A 20544-nucleotide genomic window follows, 5' to 3' on the forward strand; every position below is an offset into this window, starting at 1 on the left:
CACCCTGGCGCTAAACCCCCTGGGCAGGGAGGAGGGAGCAGGGTTCCCGTGGGCACGCCTGCGGCTGGGAAGAGGCCCTGGGCACCCCGTTAACGTTGCCGCAGAGCCGGGAACCCACAGCCCAATGCTCCCGGCCAAACCCACTGACCCCAACCCACCTCCCACTCCTCCAGCACATCTACGGGGCTGACCCCAAACATTAATTTCCCTTAACACAGAGGCTCTGCCACGCTCTTCAGCCCTTTCCAGATTTCGCGGCTGTTGGGAACTCCCCGGAGGAGCCGCAGCATCCTGGCATACTGATGAGTATCCCCAGCACTCGCTGGGCTGGGAACCCCTCGCTCCTGGGTTTGGGGACACACACACACACACACACACCCCCCCCCGTATCGTTTTAAATGGGACTAATTGGAGGCAGCCAGGCTGGGAACATAATTAGTGGGCTGCCTGGCTCTAAAAAGATTAGCCAGGCTGCTTTGTTCGGCATGGGGATTTGCAAGCGATGCCAGCAGGGAGGAGACCCTCACCCAGCCAGGCACCAGCACCTGCCCATGGGAATCCTGCAGGATCGGGCCTGCGAGGGGCTCCTCGTGGCAGGGCCGGTGCCGAGGGTCTCCGATGGAGGTTGGCCGGTCCCGGCAAGGTGCCGCTGGACCAGCGGGGCGGTTTTTGGTGCCGCAGCCCTTCGCGGGTAAAGGCTCAGCCCTGGCGCCCACGGCCCCACGGCCGGCCCCAGCCCCCGGGGACACGGCGGCGGTCACCCCTCTGGCCCCAGCCCTCGCTGCGTGCTGGCTGCCCCGTCAGCCCTCCTCAGGCCTGCCCCACTGACAGTGGGGTGCACGCGCCTCCTACCCCCCCGTCACCCACCCCTGGGTGCCCCCCCATACCTGGATGCCCCCCAATACCTGGGTGGCCCCCCCGGATGCCTGCCCCACCCCTGGATTGCCCCCATAAATGGATGTGTGTCCCCCGCACGCCCAACCCACCTGGGTGCCCCCCAATCCTGAATGAACACCCCACACTTGGATGCCCACCCCACACCCGGATGCCCCCCACACGCCGGCCGGGCCGGGCCCCGCCACGACCCCTCCCCTCCCCAGACTCGCTGTCCCATCACGCTCTGCTCCGGCGCGCCCCGCGCGGCCGCGGCCGCCCCCCGCAAGGCACGCCGGGACCTGTAGTCGACGGCTGCACCTCCCTTCCCTCCGCCGGCCCCGCCCCGCGAGGGCCTGGAGAGGAGCACGGGGCGGGGTCGGCCTTGACGGACGCGTCACTAAGCCTATGGGAGCGGAGGTACCCGGGCGAGGGGCGGGCTCCGGCACCGCCTCTCCGTCGGCCGAGCGGGCGCTACGCGGCGGCGCCAGGCGGAGGCTGTGGCCGTGGTGGCGGCGGCGGCGGCCCGGCCCGGCCCGGCCCGGCCCCGGGCGCCCCGGCCGTGAGGTGTGTGAGTCCGACGCGGCGCGGCGAGGGGCGGGCGCGGGGCCTGGCGGGGCGGCGGCGCATTGTGCGGGCGGGCGCGCGCGGGGGCTTTGTCAGCGGCGGGGCCGGGCTGGGCTCTCCTCCTCCCGCTCCTCCTCCCGCTCCTCCTCCTCCCCTTCCCGCCGCAGGTCCCCAGCGCGTCCCTCGGCGGAAGATGCGAGGCGAGGCGGAGCGCCGGCTGTGAGCTGCGGCGGGGGGAGAGGCCCGGCGGAGCCCCCGCGGCGGGGCCGGAGCCCGAGCCCCCCCTCAGGCCGGCGGGCGGCGGAGGATGCGGATCGGGCCTCCTCGCCGATGAGAGGGAGGATGGGCACCCAGGGCAGCCCGGTGAAGAGCTACGATTACCTCCTCAAGTTCCTGCTGGTGGGAGACAGCGACGTGGGGAAGGGGGAGATCCTGGAGAGCCTGCAGGACGGCGCCTCCGAGTCCCCCTACGCCTACAGCAACGGTGAGGGGGGCCGGGGCCCGGCCCGCCGCCGCCTCAGCCGCGGGCAGCGGCGGGGACCCGTGCGAGGGGGCGGCGCTGGGGGTGGGGGGGGCTGTGGGTGCTTCGCTCTTTTTCTTGGTGTTTGGTGGGGGGGTTTATTTTTGTTTTGTGCTCACGGGGAGGGTCGCGCGGGCGGCGGAAAGGCCACGGCCGTTCCTTAAAAGCGTGAAGAGCCGCAGGAGGATTTTGGCCGGCGGGACGGGGTCGGCGTCTGATGTAACCCCCGCGTCCCGCAGCCCGGCTGGGCCCTTCCCGAGCGGAGCTCTGCCCCGGCACCCTCGCTCCAAGAGCCGGGCTGCTTTCCCGTGGCTGCCGGGACCGAGCCGTACCCAGCGGACGCCGGGTCTGTAACAAAAGAACAGGAGCCTGATTTCCAGGCCAGGGCTGCTCTCACTTGGTAGCTGGCCACCATGAGCGCAGCGCGGGGTTCGTCCGCCTCCTGCAAACACCAAGGTTTCTAATGGAGCCCATGACAGACCATTAACTCGAGCGTCACAAGACTGTAATTAAGAGCCAAGGAGTGGTGCTGTGCTATTTCCTGCGTCCCCTCGCCGCAGTTAAAGCGTAACACGGCCTGGTGGGGTGCAGGTCTTGGAGTGGTTTTCAATCTGTCAGCCTTCTCCCCCAGCCTCTGCGCAAAATAACATCCCCAAGGGCTCAGCAGAAGCGATCCATTTCAGGCCCTGCATCATCGCCGCAGCCCACCGCAGGGCTGGAGCAGGTGGTGCTTAGTTTTGCCTGTAAGCAGCAGTCTGAGCGAATCGGGTTTTTCTCGATGCTCTGCGTTGAAGCTGGCTGAATTTAGAGCGTAAAGGAGCGGCGTGGCTCGGCTCCTGACTGCGTGCTCGGTCCTCAGAGCTACTACCAGCTTTGTAGGAGCTGATGCAAGCACGCACCTGCTCCACAGAGATTTACGGGGAGGTGGTGACTCAGAAGTCAGGCTGCTTGTGAAATGAGGGCAGCAAATTCTGGAGCTCGAAGGTTGTGGTATCATTCATCTCCTTGGGTGTCTGTCTGAGCTGGTGTGGTTTGCCTTCGAGGAGATGCTTGGCGCTTTTAAGCTTCCCTGAAGAGAGTTTGTGTCTCTGAAGAACCAGCCTCATCTGGGAGCTGCAGAGCTGCTCCTTGGGGTTAGCCTTTGCTAAGCAGAAAGGGATGAGGAGAGTAACGGGGAGGTTGTTTTAAGTGAAGTGTTAAAGTTGGAATTGTCAAGTGATAGAAATGGTTTTGACCGCTGTTTTGAAGCAGGCAATGCAGGAGTAATAAGTACGATTGCAAAGTGAGCGTGCGGTGGGTTCTTTGATATACACATAAAACCCAAAGAACAGTGACTTCGGCTATTGCTATAAAAGCTTTGTGTCTCTACCCGCTGTTTTATAACAACAAAATACCACCATCTTTTTTCCTAGGAAAAGGAATCACCATGAAGTAATATTTTCAGAACCTTCCCTCATCTTCTGTGGGCAGTCAAACCCATTCCTAATTACAGAATTAAGTCGCATACTGCTTTTTCACAGTAATATATGCTCTGATAGTCTCTGCTTCTGTTGCTTCTGCGAATGAAAAATGCCTTTTGGATAATCAGATGGAGTAGCTTTGAAATCTGAGTGAATTTGATACTGCTGATATTCCTGACAGCCTCGGCAATCAAACTCCTTCCGTCTTTGGCGCAATTGAATGTGCATACTGACAGGGCATGCTTCTCTGCCAGCGTGCTTTCACTCTGCCCTGACGGAGACCATCCCTTGACGTGAAGGCACTTAGATGTTGTGAAGAGCTAGTTCCTGGCTTCCTTTTTGACATGTGCCTAATGCTGTCCCAAAACTGCAAGTGGAATGTTATGTAGAGGCTTTTTTTGTAAATCTTTTACTTGTAAGTTCATCGTCGTTCTCCTCGTCCCCTCCCAGACCCCACATCCCAATTTGAAACAGGTATTATATCATCTACTACTTGTTTGATCTGTCCAGAAAACAGAACTTGCCATTATGGGTGTGGAGTATGCTTTAGGTTGATCTTGTGACTGGGACATCTCATGTCAAGCTCCGATCCCTAACCTCACCTGGGGAGGGGTAAAGCCATGGTGCCCACACTCACTGTCTCGTTAGGGTCTGCTGCTCTTACTCTGTTGGCCAATTACAGCTGCTTTGACACAGGTTTTTGAAATGCAGTGTGAAATGGATTATCCTTTCAGGACTGGGAAGGCATACCTTTAAAAGTGAAGCTCTGTAAATTAAGCTTTCTATTTTTGCTGCTGCTCTTCTGCCATATACCTGGCCTTTAGAAAAGGGTTTGAGGGATTCCTCTCTTCTCCAAGGGCATCTGGGTGCTGCAACAGCAGGCAACCAAGAGGTGAGAAAGACCCTTTCTATCTGCATAGCTTTTATGAGCTGTAAGCAGCGGGCAGCCTCTGCTTGCTTGCTTCCAGCATCGGAAAGCCTTGGATGCAGTATGAGCTGTGTCTTTCCAAAAACAAACAAAAAAAAAGCATTGTAGTTGCTTTTGACCGTCCTCGTTCAGGATCCCTTCTCAACACAGCCTTATAGCTTGTGCCTCACTGAGTATGAGGTGCCGTCTTAAATTAGACACCGCGGTTCCTATTGTCTATAGCGAGACCTTAGCAATGCTCTTTATTTAAATTGCTGTTAGAAATGGGTCTGGCCACATAAGTAGAGGTGGTTGTTACTCCCTGACTGCCAATGGCGTTTGCAATAAGAGAGGTGAGTGATGCCCCTGACAGTTGCTGCACCCGAGCTGCCGAGGGCACCGGGTACAGAACTTCTGGTGACATAAAAGCGTCATTTTGGGGGAGGAATTTGAGGTCCAGTTGTCACCTGTGTGTTTCTTACCAGGTTCATGCTGAAGTTACGGAGTGTATCGGTCTCCAGGAGCATCAGGCCAAGCGTGCTCACTGCAAAGAGCAGGGAGTGTTGTTCATGTCCCACGGCTGGATATTGTCACCTCCCAGCCCAGGAGGGTTTGTAACTGAGTTGGACTTACAATTTGGTTTTTCTTAGCCGTCCACAAAAGGCCGTGAATTAAGCCGCCTTACTAGTATTTTGGCAAAAATGCAGGTTTTTGGGGGAACATTAGTGTTCTTCTGGGCTTCCAGTGTTGTCCTCCTTCCCAGCTTTCACACCCACTCCCCCCCACCCCGGCCCCCTGCCCAAATCTGCAGTTGTGGAGGCAGGGTGCCATTCTTGGAACCCCACTGCTGCTCTTGACAGCTGGAGGACCTCACCTGGGAATCGAAAATCCTGCCTTTCCCCCCACCAGTGCCCTATCCTCCCAGCACTTGCTCCTTCTCCGGGGGTACAGGGGAGGGCTGCTCTGTCCCCTGTGCTGTGAGCAGACTTGGAACAAAGCCGCGTGCCATACTCGCAGCTACAAGTCAACTACACAGATCACTCATCACTTCAGTGCTTGAATTGGCTGCTTGGGGTCTCTCCTTATCCTTCCCCAAGTACCGAAGCAGGACAGAAAATCTGTGGTCGCAGGGTGGTTTTGGGCAATGAGGTGTGGTGGAGCTGCATGTGAAAGTCGGGGCGGTGTATGTGTCCTGCGAAAGGAAGACAAGGCTGTTCCTCACCTGAAGGACCCATGGCTTTGTCACTACCGTATCATACATCCACTCTTGAATATCTAGTTATTCATGTGCTTGGGCTGAAATGATCTGGCCTAGCTGGTTTGTTGGCTTGCTTGAGAAGCCAGCCCTGCTCGGGCTGCATCGACGCCGGCTGAGTCAGGGGAGGGCTCCTCGCACGGGAGCGCTCGGCAGGCACGAGTGCCATTGCTGCCATATGAGACAGTGCCCCACGTGCGCCAGAAATGGGGCTGGAGCGGGTCGCGCCATGCAGTCGCGAGTGTGATGTGTCCCGTCCTCACGTGATGGAGGGCTTTTTCTGCGGCAGAGCCTTCCCCCTCACCTGCTGCCGTTCCCATGGGAAAGGAGAGACGTGTGTTAGGGAAAGAGTAGAGTGTGTTTCTGAGCAGATGGCTTTGATTGGAAGGGGGATGGATTTTTATTTGTTTTCCTGTCCTCAGCTTGTATTAAGAAAGTGATGAGGAGGAAGCCTTATGTCCACAGTTAGATCTGCTTTCGTAGAGCACGTGAAAGCTAAACCGAAAGCGTTGCCCTGCCGCGGCGATGGCACCGTGACCGGCCCTAATGCAGTGAGCCTCGATGACTTGTTTCAACCCCATCCCGTAGCTGGGCTTTGGTGTCTTTATTCGAGCACAGTCCTTAGGTGCTCTGTTACCCTGCTGCTATCCAAAAGACCCGAGGAAATTTTAGGAAGAAGGCGATTTAAGTGCTCAGCTGCAATAGCAAGTGACGGGCTTTACGGTGCAGGTAAAAACTGGATCTTTCCCAAGAGCTATTCCCCCGTAGCAGAAGTGCAGCGAATTCAGCTTTTGGGCAGGGGCGGTGAGCTCGACGTCGGCGCAAGGGGCAAGGCCTGGGGCAGTGCAGCTTCGTGCCCTTTCCCTGGCCGGGAGGGCAGGGAGAAGCCGCGTTAAGGAGGAGCGGCTCAAGGCACTGCTCAGCCCTTGGAGGTGGTGAGGACCCAGCCGGTGCTGTTTGCCCGGGGACCTCAGCGCTGCTGTTTAATTACCAGGTTGGTTGTTTGAGTGACCTACATCTTTGAGTGTCTTTTCCCTCTGGTTGGTTTTGTGCAGCTGTTTAAATTTGGAGGTCCCGAAGGTGTCCCTTTCAAGTCTCTCTTTACAGCAGTTACTCTCTCGGTATGTCCTGCGACCCCTCAGTCACCAGCGTGCATCCAGAAACATCACCTGTAAAACTGCTCAGCTTTGCTTCCTAGCAGCCTTCACGATAGTTACTTGCCAAGCAGGAGATCGTCTGTGCCGCAGCCAGCGTGCGCAGGGGTGGAGGAAAGGGGACGCCTTGTCTCGCCTTCCTCGCCGCCACGGAGGGCGTGCGAGGGGATGCTTCTGCTCCTTGCCTGTCGAGTTTCCAAGGCTGAGCAGGGAGAGGGTCTCTTGCTTCTCATCCGCAGCCTCTGCGCCTGCCGCCGTGTTTGGCCGGAGGCCCTGCCGCTCTGCTGCAGTTTGCCATCGCTGGTTCGCTTTTCCCAAGCCTTAACGAAGCGTGCAGCTCAGCAGTTCTGCTTTAAACTCCTGCAGCCCCTGTAAGGACAGGACCTCTCTCAGTACCCGAGAGCATCTAACCTTCCCTTCTTGAGCACACAAGAAGGAGTTGCTGGGTGTACCTGTGTGCAGTAAAACCTCAGGCGGGGACAGCACTGATGTGGTGGCACCTCCTGGACGTAGACAGGAGAGCTACAGATGTTGAGCACTGGCTTGAGGTTGCAGCCGAGTGCTCATCCCGGCGTCGCTGTGGTGTGTCAGGGTTCTCTTTGGCATCAGCGGGGAGGGGGGAAACACTGATCCTGGTGCTGCTTTGCTGCCACCGCCGCCTCCTCCTCCTCCTCGCCTGGCCGGGTGCCTTCCTGCCGTCTGCCGGAGCAGCGTTGTCCCCGTCGGTGGTAGACACAAGCCATCCGGCTGGGCTGGCCTGCTCTTTCAGATGCCACATGCCAGTGGAAACTGCTGTTTGTTTTCTGGCATGGCTATATGAGTTGGAATAATATTTTATTTTGAGGTTTTAGCGCTCTGATGCGAGGGGGATTGAGGCAAAATGTTCTAAGTGCAGCCTTGCCATCGCGTCCCTGTAGTGGCCGCGGAATTGATCTGCGGGGAACGCTTCAGCTGGACCACACCGGTCGTGCTGCTAGAAGCCTCTGTCGATGGCTTGCAGAGTGGAGAGTGGTTGCTGCAGCAATTCCCGGTGTGTGCCAGCACTTGCATCAGTGTCCTTCAGGGATGTTCGCTTCCCTGTCATCAGGGACGCAAAAGTGATCTCATCGGAGCAGACTTTGGCTCAGAAACAACTCCAGCATCTCTTATTTCTCCATTGTGAAAAACATTTTCAAACGTACAGTATTGAACCTCCGGCTCTGCTTGATGTTGGGACTAACCAGCTGTGGCTTAAACTTAAAACAAAACAAACCCCAAAACAAAGCGAGCAAACAAACAAAAACCCCATCAAAACAAAAACCAACCCCCAAACCGAGTGCCTAGCAGGTTTTGATGTCTTCGGCTCTCTCTCAAGTCAGGATTAAGGATGCTCAGCACTGCAGGCTGTTGTGCATGCATAATTTTTCAGGAGGGTTGTGCTTTTTATTGTGTTTTTATAAAGCTGGGGACTTACTCCGCAAAGTTCTGGATTGCACTGGGCAGTTCTCACCACCTCTAATCCCCTGCATAAAAGCTTCGTTTTTTATGGCTGTTAATATGTTCCTGAGCCCTGAGTGCACAAAGGTGATGTGAACTGAGCAGTATAAATCTGAAATGGGTGGAATGTTCTTCTAATAACTGGGATTAAAAGTTTCTCTGTATTTTTTTTATTTTTGAAAAACGAGTAGGCTCTGCTCTACCCAGATCCCACGAAGGCACTGTCCACTTTCTCTTGCTGCGGGTTGTTTTTTTTATTTTGTTTGGTTGTTTTGGTATATAAGCCGCATAGGAAAACCCATGGAAAATGTCTCCTCCGCCCCGTCTCCTTCAGCTTTTGTTTCCAGCTGTTCCCTGGCATGTTTTCCTCCGGCGGCCTCCCTCTCTCGGAAGAGCAGAGCATCTTTCCCTTGCGCTTGCAAATAGCTCCGCTATGCGCTTAGGTTTTGGAACTGAGCTTTTATAACCTTGCTTTTTATCTCATTTTCTTTCCCTTTACCCCTCACCCTCCTCCAGCAGCCCAGGCTTGGCGTGAGACGAGCAGCGATACAGAAGCCTTATGTCATACCGGTTTCTATTCGATTGCAGGCAGAGGAGGAGGAAGGACGTTCTGATGTGAAAATCTTCGGCTCCGTTTTGCTAAACGCTTTGCTGTGAGTTGGGACTCGCCTGAAAGAAAATTCCCCTGGGGCGTAGTGGGTCGTGGCTCAGGGCTAGGGCCCCCCATCAAAGGGGTCTGTTTCTGCAAAAGTTGTAGTAATAGTAAGGTTGCAACATCAGCTCAGAGGTTGTTGGTTCCTATAGGGCTTCTGTTTGCTGAGAGCATTTTTACGTAGCCGTAGCTTTTTAGATTTTCTTCCTCTTTTCAACCTCCTCTTTGTCTCATTTCCATCACCCCATTGGGAAACTGGACAATGTTATACCATTTTAAAACTTTGACACCTGTTCTCCTATAAATATAACCCCTGAAGGGATTAATGTCCTGTATGTGCTGTGCAGTGCTGCAGCCATTTCAATAATTTCAATATCAGGCATTGAATTTGGCCAAAAATCCTCTTGCTATTCAAACAAAATATTTGCTGTTTAAACTATCAGTGCTTAAGGAGAAGACAGGCAGAAGGGGATGTTGAAAGGCTGTATTTAACTGAGAATTTAATGGAAGGTGCTGTGCACTTCTGAACTAATTTTCTTTTAAAGAAAATACAGATTTTCTTTTTTTTGTTGTTCTTTTTCTTTTTTTTTTTTTTTTAGAGACACCATTTTAACTTTTTTCTCTGGCCCGTTTGGGGGTTTTATCGCACCACTTCCCTGTCTTTGCAAATGGTCGCTCTCTGCACACACCCCCAGTCATGTACACAGAAATCACCCTGGCTTCTCTTTGCTTCTGTACTCTTTGCTTCTGCTGGTTTTAACAGCAAGAGCCTGTAGTCCATTTTGCCCATGGTTCTGGAGGCCGAGTGGACAGGAGACCTAACTAGATGGAAAAAAAAAAAAGAACCAACCAAACAAAAAAAAAAAACCCCAAACAAAAAAAGGTCAAAAAAACTCCCCACCACCCCACCACTATTTTGCCTGTCCTGTTTACTCAATCTGAAATGATCTCCTGTTGTCCCAGGAGCTGTTCTTTTTCTTATGCTGAGAATCTACTTAAATAACTTGATGGTGAAATCCCACAGAAGACAATGTGCAGGTTTGTGCTGTGGCACGAGGAGACGAAACTGTGTGGAGTTGATCTTATCTAACCTGAGAGCCTTACCGGCACAACTCGCCACGCTAGCACATGTATGTTTACCGTGAAATGCCTCCTTGGGTTGAGACAGGCTTGTGTTCTTATAGCTGTCATCTGTATTACAAGGTTAAAATTCAATTTTTTTTTTTTTTTTTTCCTATTTTAAAAAATGCAAAATGCTGGCTTTCTCCTGGCAGCAGCAAAAGTCGTGCTTCAGAGTTGCTGCCAGGGTAGCTGGGCTGAGATCCATGTCCTGCAACAGCCGTAGGTCAGGAAGAGGAGAGGACCTGGGAGGCTTCAATCTGGGCTGAGAGCAGAGGGTTTGAAAACCCGATTTTGGGCTGTTGAGAGCCGCTGTGGAGCCGCTGCGATGCGGCGTGCTACGTACAGGTGTGTAGAGGGGTGGCCGCTCTGCTAGCAGGGCAAGGAGGGACGGCCGAGTGCACGCAGCAATGTGTTGGAGGTCACGTCCGTGGCGATTTGTTGTTACCGCTGGATCGAAACGTGAAATTAAAGTTAGCAGCCATCCTGACGCGTCCAGCGTGGGGCGGTCCCTTTCTGGCGCGGGGCTGCCGGTCAGTGCAGCGAGACCAAATTCGAGAGCCGGTGAAATTCATGGCGAGCGGTCTCTCCGTAGCTGCTCCGGGAGATCTGTCGGTACCCGTGCTCGGCAGGCACGTGCTGCTTAACCTGCCTCAGGCCAGCTGAAATGCCTTCTTTCTGAGCGTTTGGGCGTACAGCCTCAGTCCGGAGACGGCTGCGTCCTTGCTGGCCGCCTCTGCGTTGCCGTGTTGCAGCGTGAGCCTTTAAATGCCGAAACCTGGAGATGCCAACTGGCATTGGGCAGCGGGGTGCGGATGGCAGGAGGGGCTGCGGATGGGTGTCCCACCGATCGGAGGCTGCTGCCACGCGCACCCTGAGCCTCCGCAGGGTCCCCGAGCGGGCGTGCGCCCGGCGTGCACCAGGAGCGGGCTTCCCGCACGCGGCAGCGTGGCACAGTGATGCCACGAAGGTCTGGTGCTGTAGAGCAACATTTCCCGCGTATTAACCTGCACAGTGTTCAGAGGCGTAAGTGTGGAGGGTTAACTCTGCGAGGCCAAAGGTATTTTGGACAAATGCTTGGATTTTTTTGAGTGTTGTGGGTTGCGGGGGCAGTTTTTTGTCTCCAAGCGTGTCTTGGTGTTTGTATGGTAATCTGGCAACAATAAAGATTGTTATGGTGCCCTCTGATTTTCCTCATAGGCTGTCTTTGTTTCTGCACGCAGCTGTATAGTTTTTATGGAGATCTGAACTGCAAAGCATGAAGAATCTCTTTTGTTTGTTGTCGCTTCTGTGCATAAAATCGTTCTTGATTTTCTTCTGAAGCACAAATCCACTTAACATCCCCAATTCTGGACTGACTTTTGACTGTTTCTGTGCCTTCCCGGGTGTTCGCCGAAATTGTTTGAGCTTTAGGAACAGATTTGCTTCTGGCTCCAAATGCCGTTGTCAGATGCAATTGTCATCCTTAAGCGAGCCCAGAACAGAGTTCCTCTGTGTGAGGACCACGTAGCTGCCGAAACGCCGCTGGGCTGTGGAGCAGGCAGGGGAGAAGTGAAGTCTTCTGCAAATCTGGACTTCCTAGAGGTCTCCAAGTACGTGGTTTCCTTTTGGCTGGTTACAAAACCAAACGAGCAATTATTTGTCCGAGATCCCCACCTACGAGCCCTTGGCTGTAGATGAAGATGCCTGGGAACAAACTCTGATGCGAGCAGCCTTTTTGTGAAAGGCTTCCAGTCTAAATTGAAAGCGCGCTCAGTTGAAACGAGGCAGATGTAAGTGGAAGACTGTACGTTTTCCAGGAGAAAATCCACAAATTTGGGTAACTTCAAATAATTGGAAGGTGTTTGTTCTCTCTGCATGTGTCTCTGTACGAGGTGTTTGGCAGCTTGTTGGACGTCTCGCATGGAGACGCCAAGCGCCGCGGCAGCTCCCTTGAGATGGCAGAAGCTCGCGTGACGTGCTGAGCTTCGCTCGGGGACGTGGGCTCCTGGCCGTGCGCGTGGGGCCGAACTCCTCGGCGCAGAACAGCTCAAACTCGTCTGCTGCACAGTTAAGTATTTGGAAGCTCCTCGCTACCTCCCTTGAGTTGCGCACCAAGAGTAGGTTTGGCATTTGCCGTGTGAGCGGGAGATGACGAAGGCTTGAGCCTGACGAAGACGGCTTACACCCAGCCCTGTCCCCCAGCCAGCAGCATGCGGGAGCGGCGCGGGTCTCCTGCGCGCCTGGTAGGAACCGAGACCTCTTGCTCCCGTCCCCAAGGCGGCTGCTCAGCTACAGCGCAGGCCAGGAGCGCGGTGGTAAAGGCACGTGCTTTCTGACCCTCGGCTCCAGCTCTGCCTGCAGGAGCTGGGGGTGTTTTGCAGAGAAGCTGTTCGGGAACTTTTATTAACCTGCCTAAAACAAAGAAGCAATACTGCCGAGGTAAATGCTAACACCAAAAGACACAGACCTGAGGTGAATCCACCTTTGTTTTAAAGCATATGTTTTGTGGAGCCCTGTTGCTGATGGAGATAATTTGTTGTTTGTCTAGCTAAAGAGTAGGTGATTGAATGCATGACTCGAACTGATGAGCTCATGTTTTGTTTGGAAGGGATTTTTTCTGTGGCTTACAGCTCTGAGCTGACTAGCTAAATTGCTGCTGTTAATGTGCTGTTGTACATGCTTTTTAAGGTCAGATGACTTCATCAGTTGTTATTTGAATAGCTTGAATTCACTTTTTTCATCAGCTAGTGTTTATGTGTTCATACCACATTTTTTCTGAACGATTTAGTACCACTGGCAGATGATGGAGAAAATAACTCCTCCTCTACGTGAATAGTGGGAGCTGCCGCAGAAGGTAACGCGCTGGTAGTGTCTTCTACGTACAGATGCTACCGCCTGCTTTTTTGTTTGTTTTTTTTTTTTAATTACTTGAATCAGAGGATCATGATACCTGTGTCTTTGGTGCACGTTACTTGGGTGCTGGCCCCAGCAGCTGCCTTCTGCCTAGGAGCGGGTTTGGGTGTTGGACTAGTACAATAATCAGTTGTTGTACGCTGCGGTGCAAAACCTGTTTGCTTTGAACGTGCATTCAGCAGCTGGCAAGGGCCTCCTGGCCTGCTGCGATTTCTGTACCCATCTGCCTCGTTTGACTGGAAATGAAATGACAAGTCTTGCTGTGTTGACTTTTGCCCACAAGCGAAGGATTCTGACATGAGTCTTCAGCCCTGGCTGCCCTGTTACTCCTTGGTGAAGGTGGGGAAAAAAAAAAACCCCAGAACCTGAAAAAACCCAAAATAAGGCATTTTGAACTACACTCATAATACATCCTAGTTTCGTATTCTGCTTCTTGGAGCAGCCTGGACTCAGTAGCTGCAGGTTGATGGTTGGTTGAACATCTCACTATAAAACCTTCTTAAAATAACCTGCACCTTTTCATTTATTTCACCCTAAAATAACCTAACGGGGAGGGTCTCGGTTCAGGCGGCGTTGCGAGCTGCTGTGCCCCTGACCTGGTGTCCTTCCTGTCCAAATTCCTGCTGTCAGCCCCATGAGTGACTCTTTTGGTTATTATGGGGGATGGTCTGTGGGGTTTTGCCTTGGTTTTGGGGTGGGTTTTTTGCGTGCTGAGGCCTGGAAGTGGGAATGATGCTCTTATTCTGGAGCTGGTCCGCTGTCGTGTCCCAGCGCAGACCTGGAGCTACTGCAGCCATCTTTTGGCCTCAATTTTGTGACCTCCCAGCATGTGTGGCACGCTGCGGTCGCGCCGGCTTGCCGAAGGAGCCGGGCAGCCTCGCGCGGTGTGTGCGCAGGGCTTTCCCTTGCAAAACCGAGCTGCGAGAGTCGTGGCTGAGGAAGGTCTAGTGAACGTTTGTGACACGCAGGGAGTTGGTAAAATAAACAGGCATCTTTGGACACTGCTCAGTTATTGCTGGCATTTGGGATAAATTAATTTCTGCTCTGATGGCTTGAGGTGATGCTTTTCTGCACAGAAGGACTCCAGTTACCCAGTCTGTTGTACAGGCAGAGGCGCAGTCACTGCACTGTTTTTTGCACAAATTGGTTGGTTTTTCCTTTTTTAATCCAGCTGGAAGGCTTGCACAAGCCCTTTGGAGGGAGGCACCTCTCAGCAGCTCGCGTCTTGCACACGCAAGTAAGACGACTGCTAGCTTATGTGATTAAAAAACCTGCCTGCATATCCCCGAAGGTGCACCGAAGGACCGTGGCCGGCTGGGGAGCCCGAGCCATGCCCAGCCAGGCTCTGCCAGCCCTGCAAGAGGGTCTCTGAGGAGGGGACACCCTGCCCGGACCCCTCCTGGGGCTGTCCCGGGGAGCCGAGCCTGGCTGCCCGTGAGCCGTCGGCTGGTAAGGGACTGCCGGCGAGGGGCCAGGCCTCTCCTGTGTAGTTTACGTCTTCCCAAAAATTCTCAGTTGGTTATGGTGTTTTCTGGCATCCACAGCGTCGTCTGAACCGGCAATAAAGGTTTTGAACTAAATTTACCTGTCTCTGCTTCGCCGCAGCTCTTGGAGTCCGTGCTGTTAAGAAGCTTTATTGGAGTCTCATGCTTAACTTTTTCCTTTTGCAAACGGGAAGGAAAAAATTATTGACACCCCATTGACCCACTCTAAAGTATTTTTTGGTGTTTATCTACTTCCAAATGAATGTTTTTACCGCTGCAAGAGCAGCTGCACACTGGATGATTACGGCTTCTGATCCTTCCTTGTGTATTAAGTAAGGATTCCCACAACTCTTGGGTTACAAATGCATTTGTCTGCGAAGTCCACTGTACTGATCGGGAGGTATTCTCAGTGCTGCTCCAGGAGCAACAGAGTTTGCTTAGTACTCTTGATGCTGTTTGCCTGTTTTATAATCACGGCATGCCTTTAATTTTTTTCAGTTATTGATTTGCCAGTTGCTCGCAGAGACCTGCCTCACTTTCTCCTGAGGATCCCCTTGAATGCCGTGCAGCATAACCAGCCCTCCATAGCTGGCTACTCGAGTTCACTGTGAAATCTCAGCAAATTAAATATTTGCATGTATTCTCTATTTTTTTATTCCAGCCCTGTGTTCTCCCCTCCTCCCAGCAGTCGCTGGTCAGTGTGGCGTTAGACCTGCAAATTTTTAAGACAACCTTTTAAGAAGTCCTAGACCTTTTTCTGGACTCAGCAGAGCTGATGACCTGCAGGAAAACGGAAGTGTCTGGGGGTGCTTTGGGGGAAAATCCAGCGTTTTCATCTGGGTGGCTTGTGGCGTGGTGGCTTGTGCTGTACTAATGACAGCCACAAATGAAAGTCCCTCACCAGGCTTGCTGGGTGAGGCACTGCGGTGGCACGATGGTGGCTTGTGAGCCAGTGTTAGTATTTCCCAGTAGAGCAGAGTGTTTCTCTAGAGGTGCCAGCAGAACGGCAGCATCTCTCTCATCAGTCCGTCTCCGAGGACTCAAATGCCACTGTTATTAGGAGAGTTGCAGAATGGAGCCACTTCGGCTTAATTACATTTACAGATGAAATAACAATCTGCCAAAAAGCAGCATTAATCAGATAGGTAACAAAAGTCCACTCAATTTATCGTATTTTCTTATTTATATAATGCATTGAGTGAAGGATTGGCCGTGGCTCATCATCATTGTACACCTCACATTTTGTCTATTGACCTTATATATCACTTTGCAAATGGGTTGGTTGACTTCTTTTGAATTATAAACAAACTGAACTCAGTTTAGTTAAAAAAAAAAAAAAAAAGAGGTGCTGAGGTGGCATTATACAGCACATGTCTGTAAGCTGGGGGAACCAACCGTATTTTTAATGAAGTTCAAATAACGTGTATTGGTTTTGGTTGTGGGTGGACTAACAGAAAGTGAGGTGGTGGATTCCCAGCTCCCGCAAGCAGAAAACAATCAGTTTAAGAAATGAGGTGGCAAAAGCATCTTTGGCCAATCTGATTCACGCAAACTGTAAATGACTTTAAGTGAAAAGTAGAATGTCTCTCGGAAGGAAAGCAAGCTTATCTTAGCACTGTATCAGTGTCTGGCTTGAGTGCATTGATTTTTTTTACTTTTTTTTTCCCCCTTTGGGAAGAGATTTTGAGCGTCACCTGGAACGTGTTCTGCCCCAGATCTGTGAATAAATTATGTTCTTCTTAAAGATGCTGCAGATGCAAACTGGAGATGTTGCTGCCAGCCTGCTGCAGCCCAGCCTTCAAGGAAAGTCGCAGGAAAACCTTTATCCTTCTGTCACGGGATGAGTCCCGGCTGTACCTTTTTGATATTTGTGTAGGCGCAGCGAAGCTGTTAGTAGGGGGTTGGATCATTAGAGCATCTCTGGAGCAGGGCACTTGATTTGGAACAGTAACTTAAAAGGCAGTATTGGCTCTAGCATCACTCTGAGGGCTGGAATCGCTCTCACCCCAGCACTAATTGGGGATCGCCTTGGGAAGCGAAAGGAGGAAAAAGACACGTGCTGCTTTTACTGCTGTAAGGTTTTGCTCAGATCTGCCTTTTTCAGGGGAGGTGACCCTGCTGGTCCCCCACCCAGACGTTAGGCAGAGTCATCTTTAGAGTCTGCATCTGCAAAATTGTCTCTTTTTCTCTAAAACCAAAACCTACACAAAGTCAAGAAGCTGCTGTGCTTACAGCAGTAAGTATTTATAGAACCTTGTTCACTTGAGCTATTTAAAGCAATTTGTCTGAGGTATTAATCTGTTTAACGGAAGAGCCCAAGAGTAGCGTGAAATACACATCTCCCTTGTCCTTCTACCTTTTCCAGTGTGACTTCCAGGTCTGTGCATCTGCTTGCCTGCTGCCTCCTCCGTTGTGTTTTCGGCGTGCTGCAGATGCAGTTCAGGGGCTTGGTGGGGCGGATGGACGCCTTTCTCCGAGCAGCGAACTCCCAAGAGGAAGGGGGATTGACAGCCTGATACAGAGTAGTATCGAGTGCTGAAAGCAAATTGTCGTTTCTCGTGGAGGGGTTTTACGTTTCCTGTTCACATCAGGTGTAGTCTTTTGGGTGAATGTTTTAACCAAATTAAGGTTGAGTGTGGGGTGTCCAGGTCGTATTGATGCAAAGGGTGCTGTGCTCTGCGTGAGTAATTTGGAAGAGGTCAGACTTTCCTATAGCACGTCCTGTGTATTCCCATGGGAAAAGCGCTTGTTTTCTTAGGTTTTCCTTGTACCAACTGGCAAAAGAAATAAAGCTTTGGAATTCCCTGGAGTCTTGCCCGGGAGCGTGACACCCAGCTCTGCGGCGAGGAATCGGGTGTCTGACATCAGGCTTGGTGACAGCAGATCGCTTCGCAGAGTGCCCTGTGCGAGGTCGGCTCGCCGCTCGAGAAGCGGGGCTGAGATGGCGTCGGCGTAAGTAGGAGTCTAAAGCAGGGCTGGAAAAATAGCAGAGTCGTCAGCCTGAATGCTGAATTAGAGAGAACAGCCTCGACTTGTTTTCCAAGCCTCATTCGTTTTGTTGCATCACGCTAGATATTGGTCAAGAAAGAGATCGGTTGATATAAAATAAGCTTTAAACAAGACTGTTTTCTTTTCCCCCAGTGCTGCATGCCCCGAGGGCCAGGCAGGGCTGCGGAGGCAGCTGCTGGTTTGCTGGTGCTGCGTGTGCCGCGGGAGCATCGCGTGGGGTTCGTAGCGGCGCATCCCTTCCCGGGGGATCAAAGCGCGTTCTCGCAGAGGACAAATGTCAGTCTCGAGATGAGCTGTACTTGGCTGCGAGCAGAGGTGATGCTCAGGTGGGGGAAACCCTGTCAACTACAGAAATTGAATTTTAAAAACTTGCCTTGACTTATTGGCGTCTGAGCTGCCTGAAGTGAAAAGGCGGAGGAGCGGCGCGGCCGCGGCACGCGCTGCCAGCGGCCCCCGAGCACCGGTGGCTGCCGCGACCCTCTGTCCCCAGGACCCTGGGACAAGGGGGAAGCCGAGGCTGAGCTCGAGCTGTAGGCCGGGCCCAGGAAAGCGAGCTGGGCTTGGCAGCTGTAAATGGGGGGAGTATGTGTTGGGCTACAGCTCGGGGAAAGTGCTGTGTGTTACTGGGGCTGAAACAGTAAGGTACCAGCTCGGAGGCGGCCGGTGCCGGCGTTAGCGGCTGTGGGGAGCCCTGTGGTTTTAAAGGCATCTGTGATTGATGCGAGTTTTCTAGCACCAGTGAGCCATGGCTGTCCCGCACAGCTGCGGGAGAGCTGCGCTCGTGAGCTGCACCCTGCTCGGAGTGCTAACCGGCTGGAAAAAACGTACAAAAAAGAAAAAAAAAACAAACCAAAAAAGGTGCTGCATGCAAGCTTTTAAGGGAGTCCCTTTGAGCTGTCCTGAAGCACTGAGTGTTTATGGTAGAGGGAGGATGACATTTTCTCCAAAATGTTGCAGTAGCACAGCTTACGTCCTTATCAGTGGGCTTGTAGGTAGAGTTTGATCAAAAGCCTTTTGTAAATTTTGTCCCTAGTCAGAGGTGGAGCCCGAAGAGGGCATCTCTGGGTGTGTGTTTGGCATTTCCATTAACGAGTTTTCTTCACTTTCCAGTCCAGCTTTACTTTTTCCAGCTGAACCTCTCTCACTTTTAAGAGCTGATAGTCGAGCGATGCGTTTCACCCGATGGTGGGGTTTTTGGGCCTCTGTGCCCCGACAATGGAGTCGTTATTCCCCCTCCTTGGGGCTTGCAGGCCACCGCTCCGTCCGTGCGCCTGGGCTGCTGGCACGGAGGATGCTGAGCACTGACTGCTTGCAGGGAGCTCTTGTGCCTGAAGAGAAATGGGGCAGCTCTGTGTGGAGCAGAGTCTCCAGGGATTTTGCATCTGAAGCAGGGCTGTGGGCTTAATTAGCCCCTTCCCTAACGGTCCGTCAGCCCGTGCCAGGGGATAATCCTGGTGCAGGAACAGGGCGGGAGATGTCTGGATGCTCCCACTGCTGCTTGCCATCCCTGGGGACGAGGGAGGTTTATATCCACCTGAAAATAGACACAGATCATTCACTTGTCTCTGGAGGAAGATAAAATGTAAACTGTCTATTTTCTCTGATAAAGCCCTGGAAATAGTTGGAATTTAAGATAATTATCTTTATTGCTTTTTATAGCACCCTGTGAAGGCTGAAATCTAATTTGTTTTTCACTAACAGGGAGCTCCTGCTGATGACTCAGAAAAATCCATTTGCTTTATTGACAAACTTGTCTGTTCGGTTATCAGGGCGGTGTTCTCCTTGCAGGAAAAGGGGAATACAGGTCATAACACAACGGTGAGGTTTTAATATGGATTCAAAGTTTGGTATCTATTGGCAAGAGGAAAAAAATAAAGTTGATCTAACCAGAGTGAAGCGACTCTGCTTTATTAAAGAGGATTGTAAATTAGTTTATGCTTTAGTGGGTGTGCAGTAATGGTGCACGGTGCGTTGTATAAGCAGCTTCATTAACTGGAGCTTGCGGAGAAGCTGCTTTTCCTGGGCACCTGGTGCCCCTCGGCTGTTCCTGAGCCCAGGCTTTGGGGAAGGAGGTGGGAGGTTCGGTCGCGCCTCTTCCCTCCCATGCCTGGGGGAGCGGCGTGTTCGGCTCGGTTTGGACGTGTTGCTTGCAAATGGAGTTGCCCCATTTTTAAACTTCTCTCTCTGAACGTGAGACGGGCTCCCAGTTTTTAACAAACCCCTGTGTAGCTGAAGATGTTGGGCACCCCTTGTGCGAACGAGTCGCTCGTCAGCACAGCCCGGTGGTGTGGTTTTGAGGGTCTGCTGCTGCTCTGGTACTATGGCTCTATGAAAAGCGGTTGTCCGTGCTGCCTTCTCGGCTGCTGGTAAAGGGACAGTGCTTTCTGCCGTACCCAACCCGTACGATACGCGCCCGAGAGCTGCGCAGAAGAAGAAACGGCGTTCTCTGGACAGGCTTTCGGTATCGCCCGCCTCCCAAAACATCCCGTGACTGTTTCAGCAGGGATGTTTGAGAGATGGTGGGTCTGCCGGCTGACTTAGCAGAGACACTTCTAAATTGTTCATCTCTGGCTCACCCCGCCCAAAGGTCTGTAATTTAACAGTCACTTGGGATAATGCTGCAGACCACTGAATCTCCTACAGCTTGAGTCCTAACAGGTTTTATCCAACAACGGAGAAGTAAGAAGCAATCTAGGGGCTAACAGTATTTTTAGGGAGGAGTGATAGAGCTCCACAAGAGTAGTCTTTGCCTTGGAGCAGAGGTCTATTTCTGTCGAGTCTCTGTAGCCCTCCACAAACGTGCAATACAGCAAGAGGGAGAAAACACCACTTTCTGCAAACATGAAATGATAGATCCGGGCGGGCAGAGCAGGTTTCTTGTCTGTCCCTGAAGACCTGCTTGGTGTTTGCTCAGCTTTTTAATGGTTTTCTTTCAGGAATTGACTACAAGACCACTACTATCTTGTTGGACGGCAGAAGAGTCAAGCTGGAGCTCTGGTGAGTCTTTCTGAGCCGCTTCGGCTGGGAGCGCAGAGCTGGTGACGGGGGCTGTAGTGCTGCTAGTGGGATGCTGTACCGAGCTGTGGAGAGCGCCGAGCATCCCCAGGCGTGTGGCGAGGCTTGCTAGCTGTTCTTACCAGCGAGATACTCCAGCAAACCAGGCCTCTTTCTGT

General features: G+C 52.6%; 1 protein-coding gene across 2 annotated transcripts in view; it reads left to right on the plus strand.

The window, feature by feature from the left end:
• Nucleotides 1-1770: 1770 nt before the first annotated feature.
• Nucleotides 1771-20544, plus strand: part of RAB40C (RAB40C, member RAS oncogene family) — a gene marked incomplete at its 5' end in the record, with an annotated part of 34069 nt that continues 15295 nt past the window's right edge. Inside the window, 2 exons of one of the 2 annotated variants that reach the window (XM_082006562.1) lie at nucleotides 1771-1924; nucleotides 20308-20368. In XM_082006562.1, coding sequence (XP_081862688.1) covers nucleotides 1771-1924; nucleotides 20308-20368 — 215 coding nt within the window. The remainder of the gene's footprint in view (nucleotides 1925-20307; nucleotides 20369-20544) is intronic. The other variant, XM_082006563.1, reaches the window with a different exon arrangement.

Source organism: Phaethon aethereus (genome assembly GCF_964289735.1).
Source record: "Phaethon aethereus genome assembly, chromosome: 15".
NCBI lineage: Eukaryota > Metazoa > Chordata > Aves > Phaethontiformes > Phaethontidae > Phaethon > Phaethon aethereus.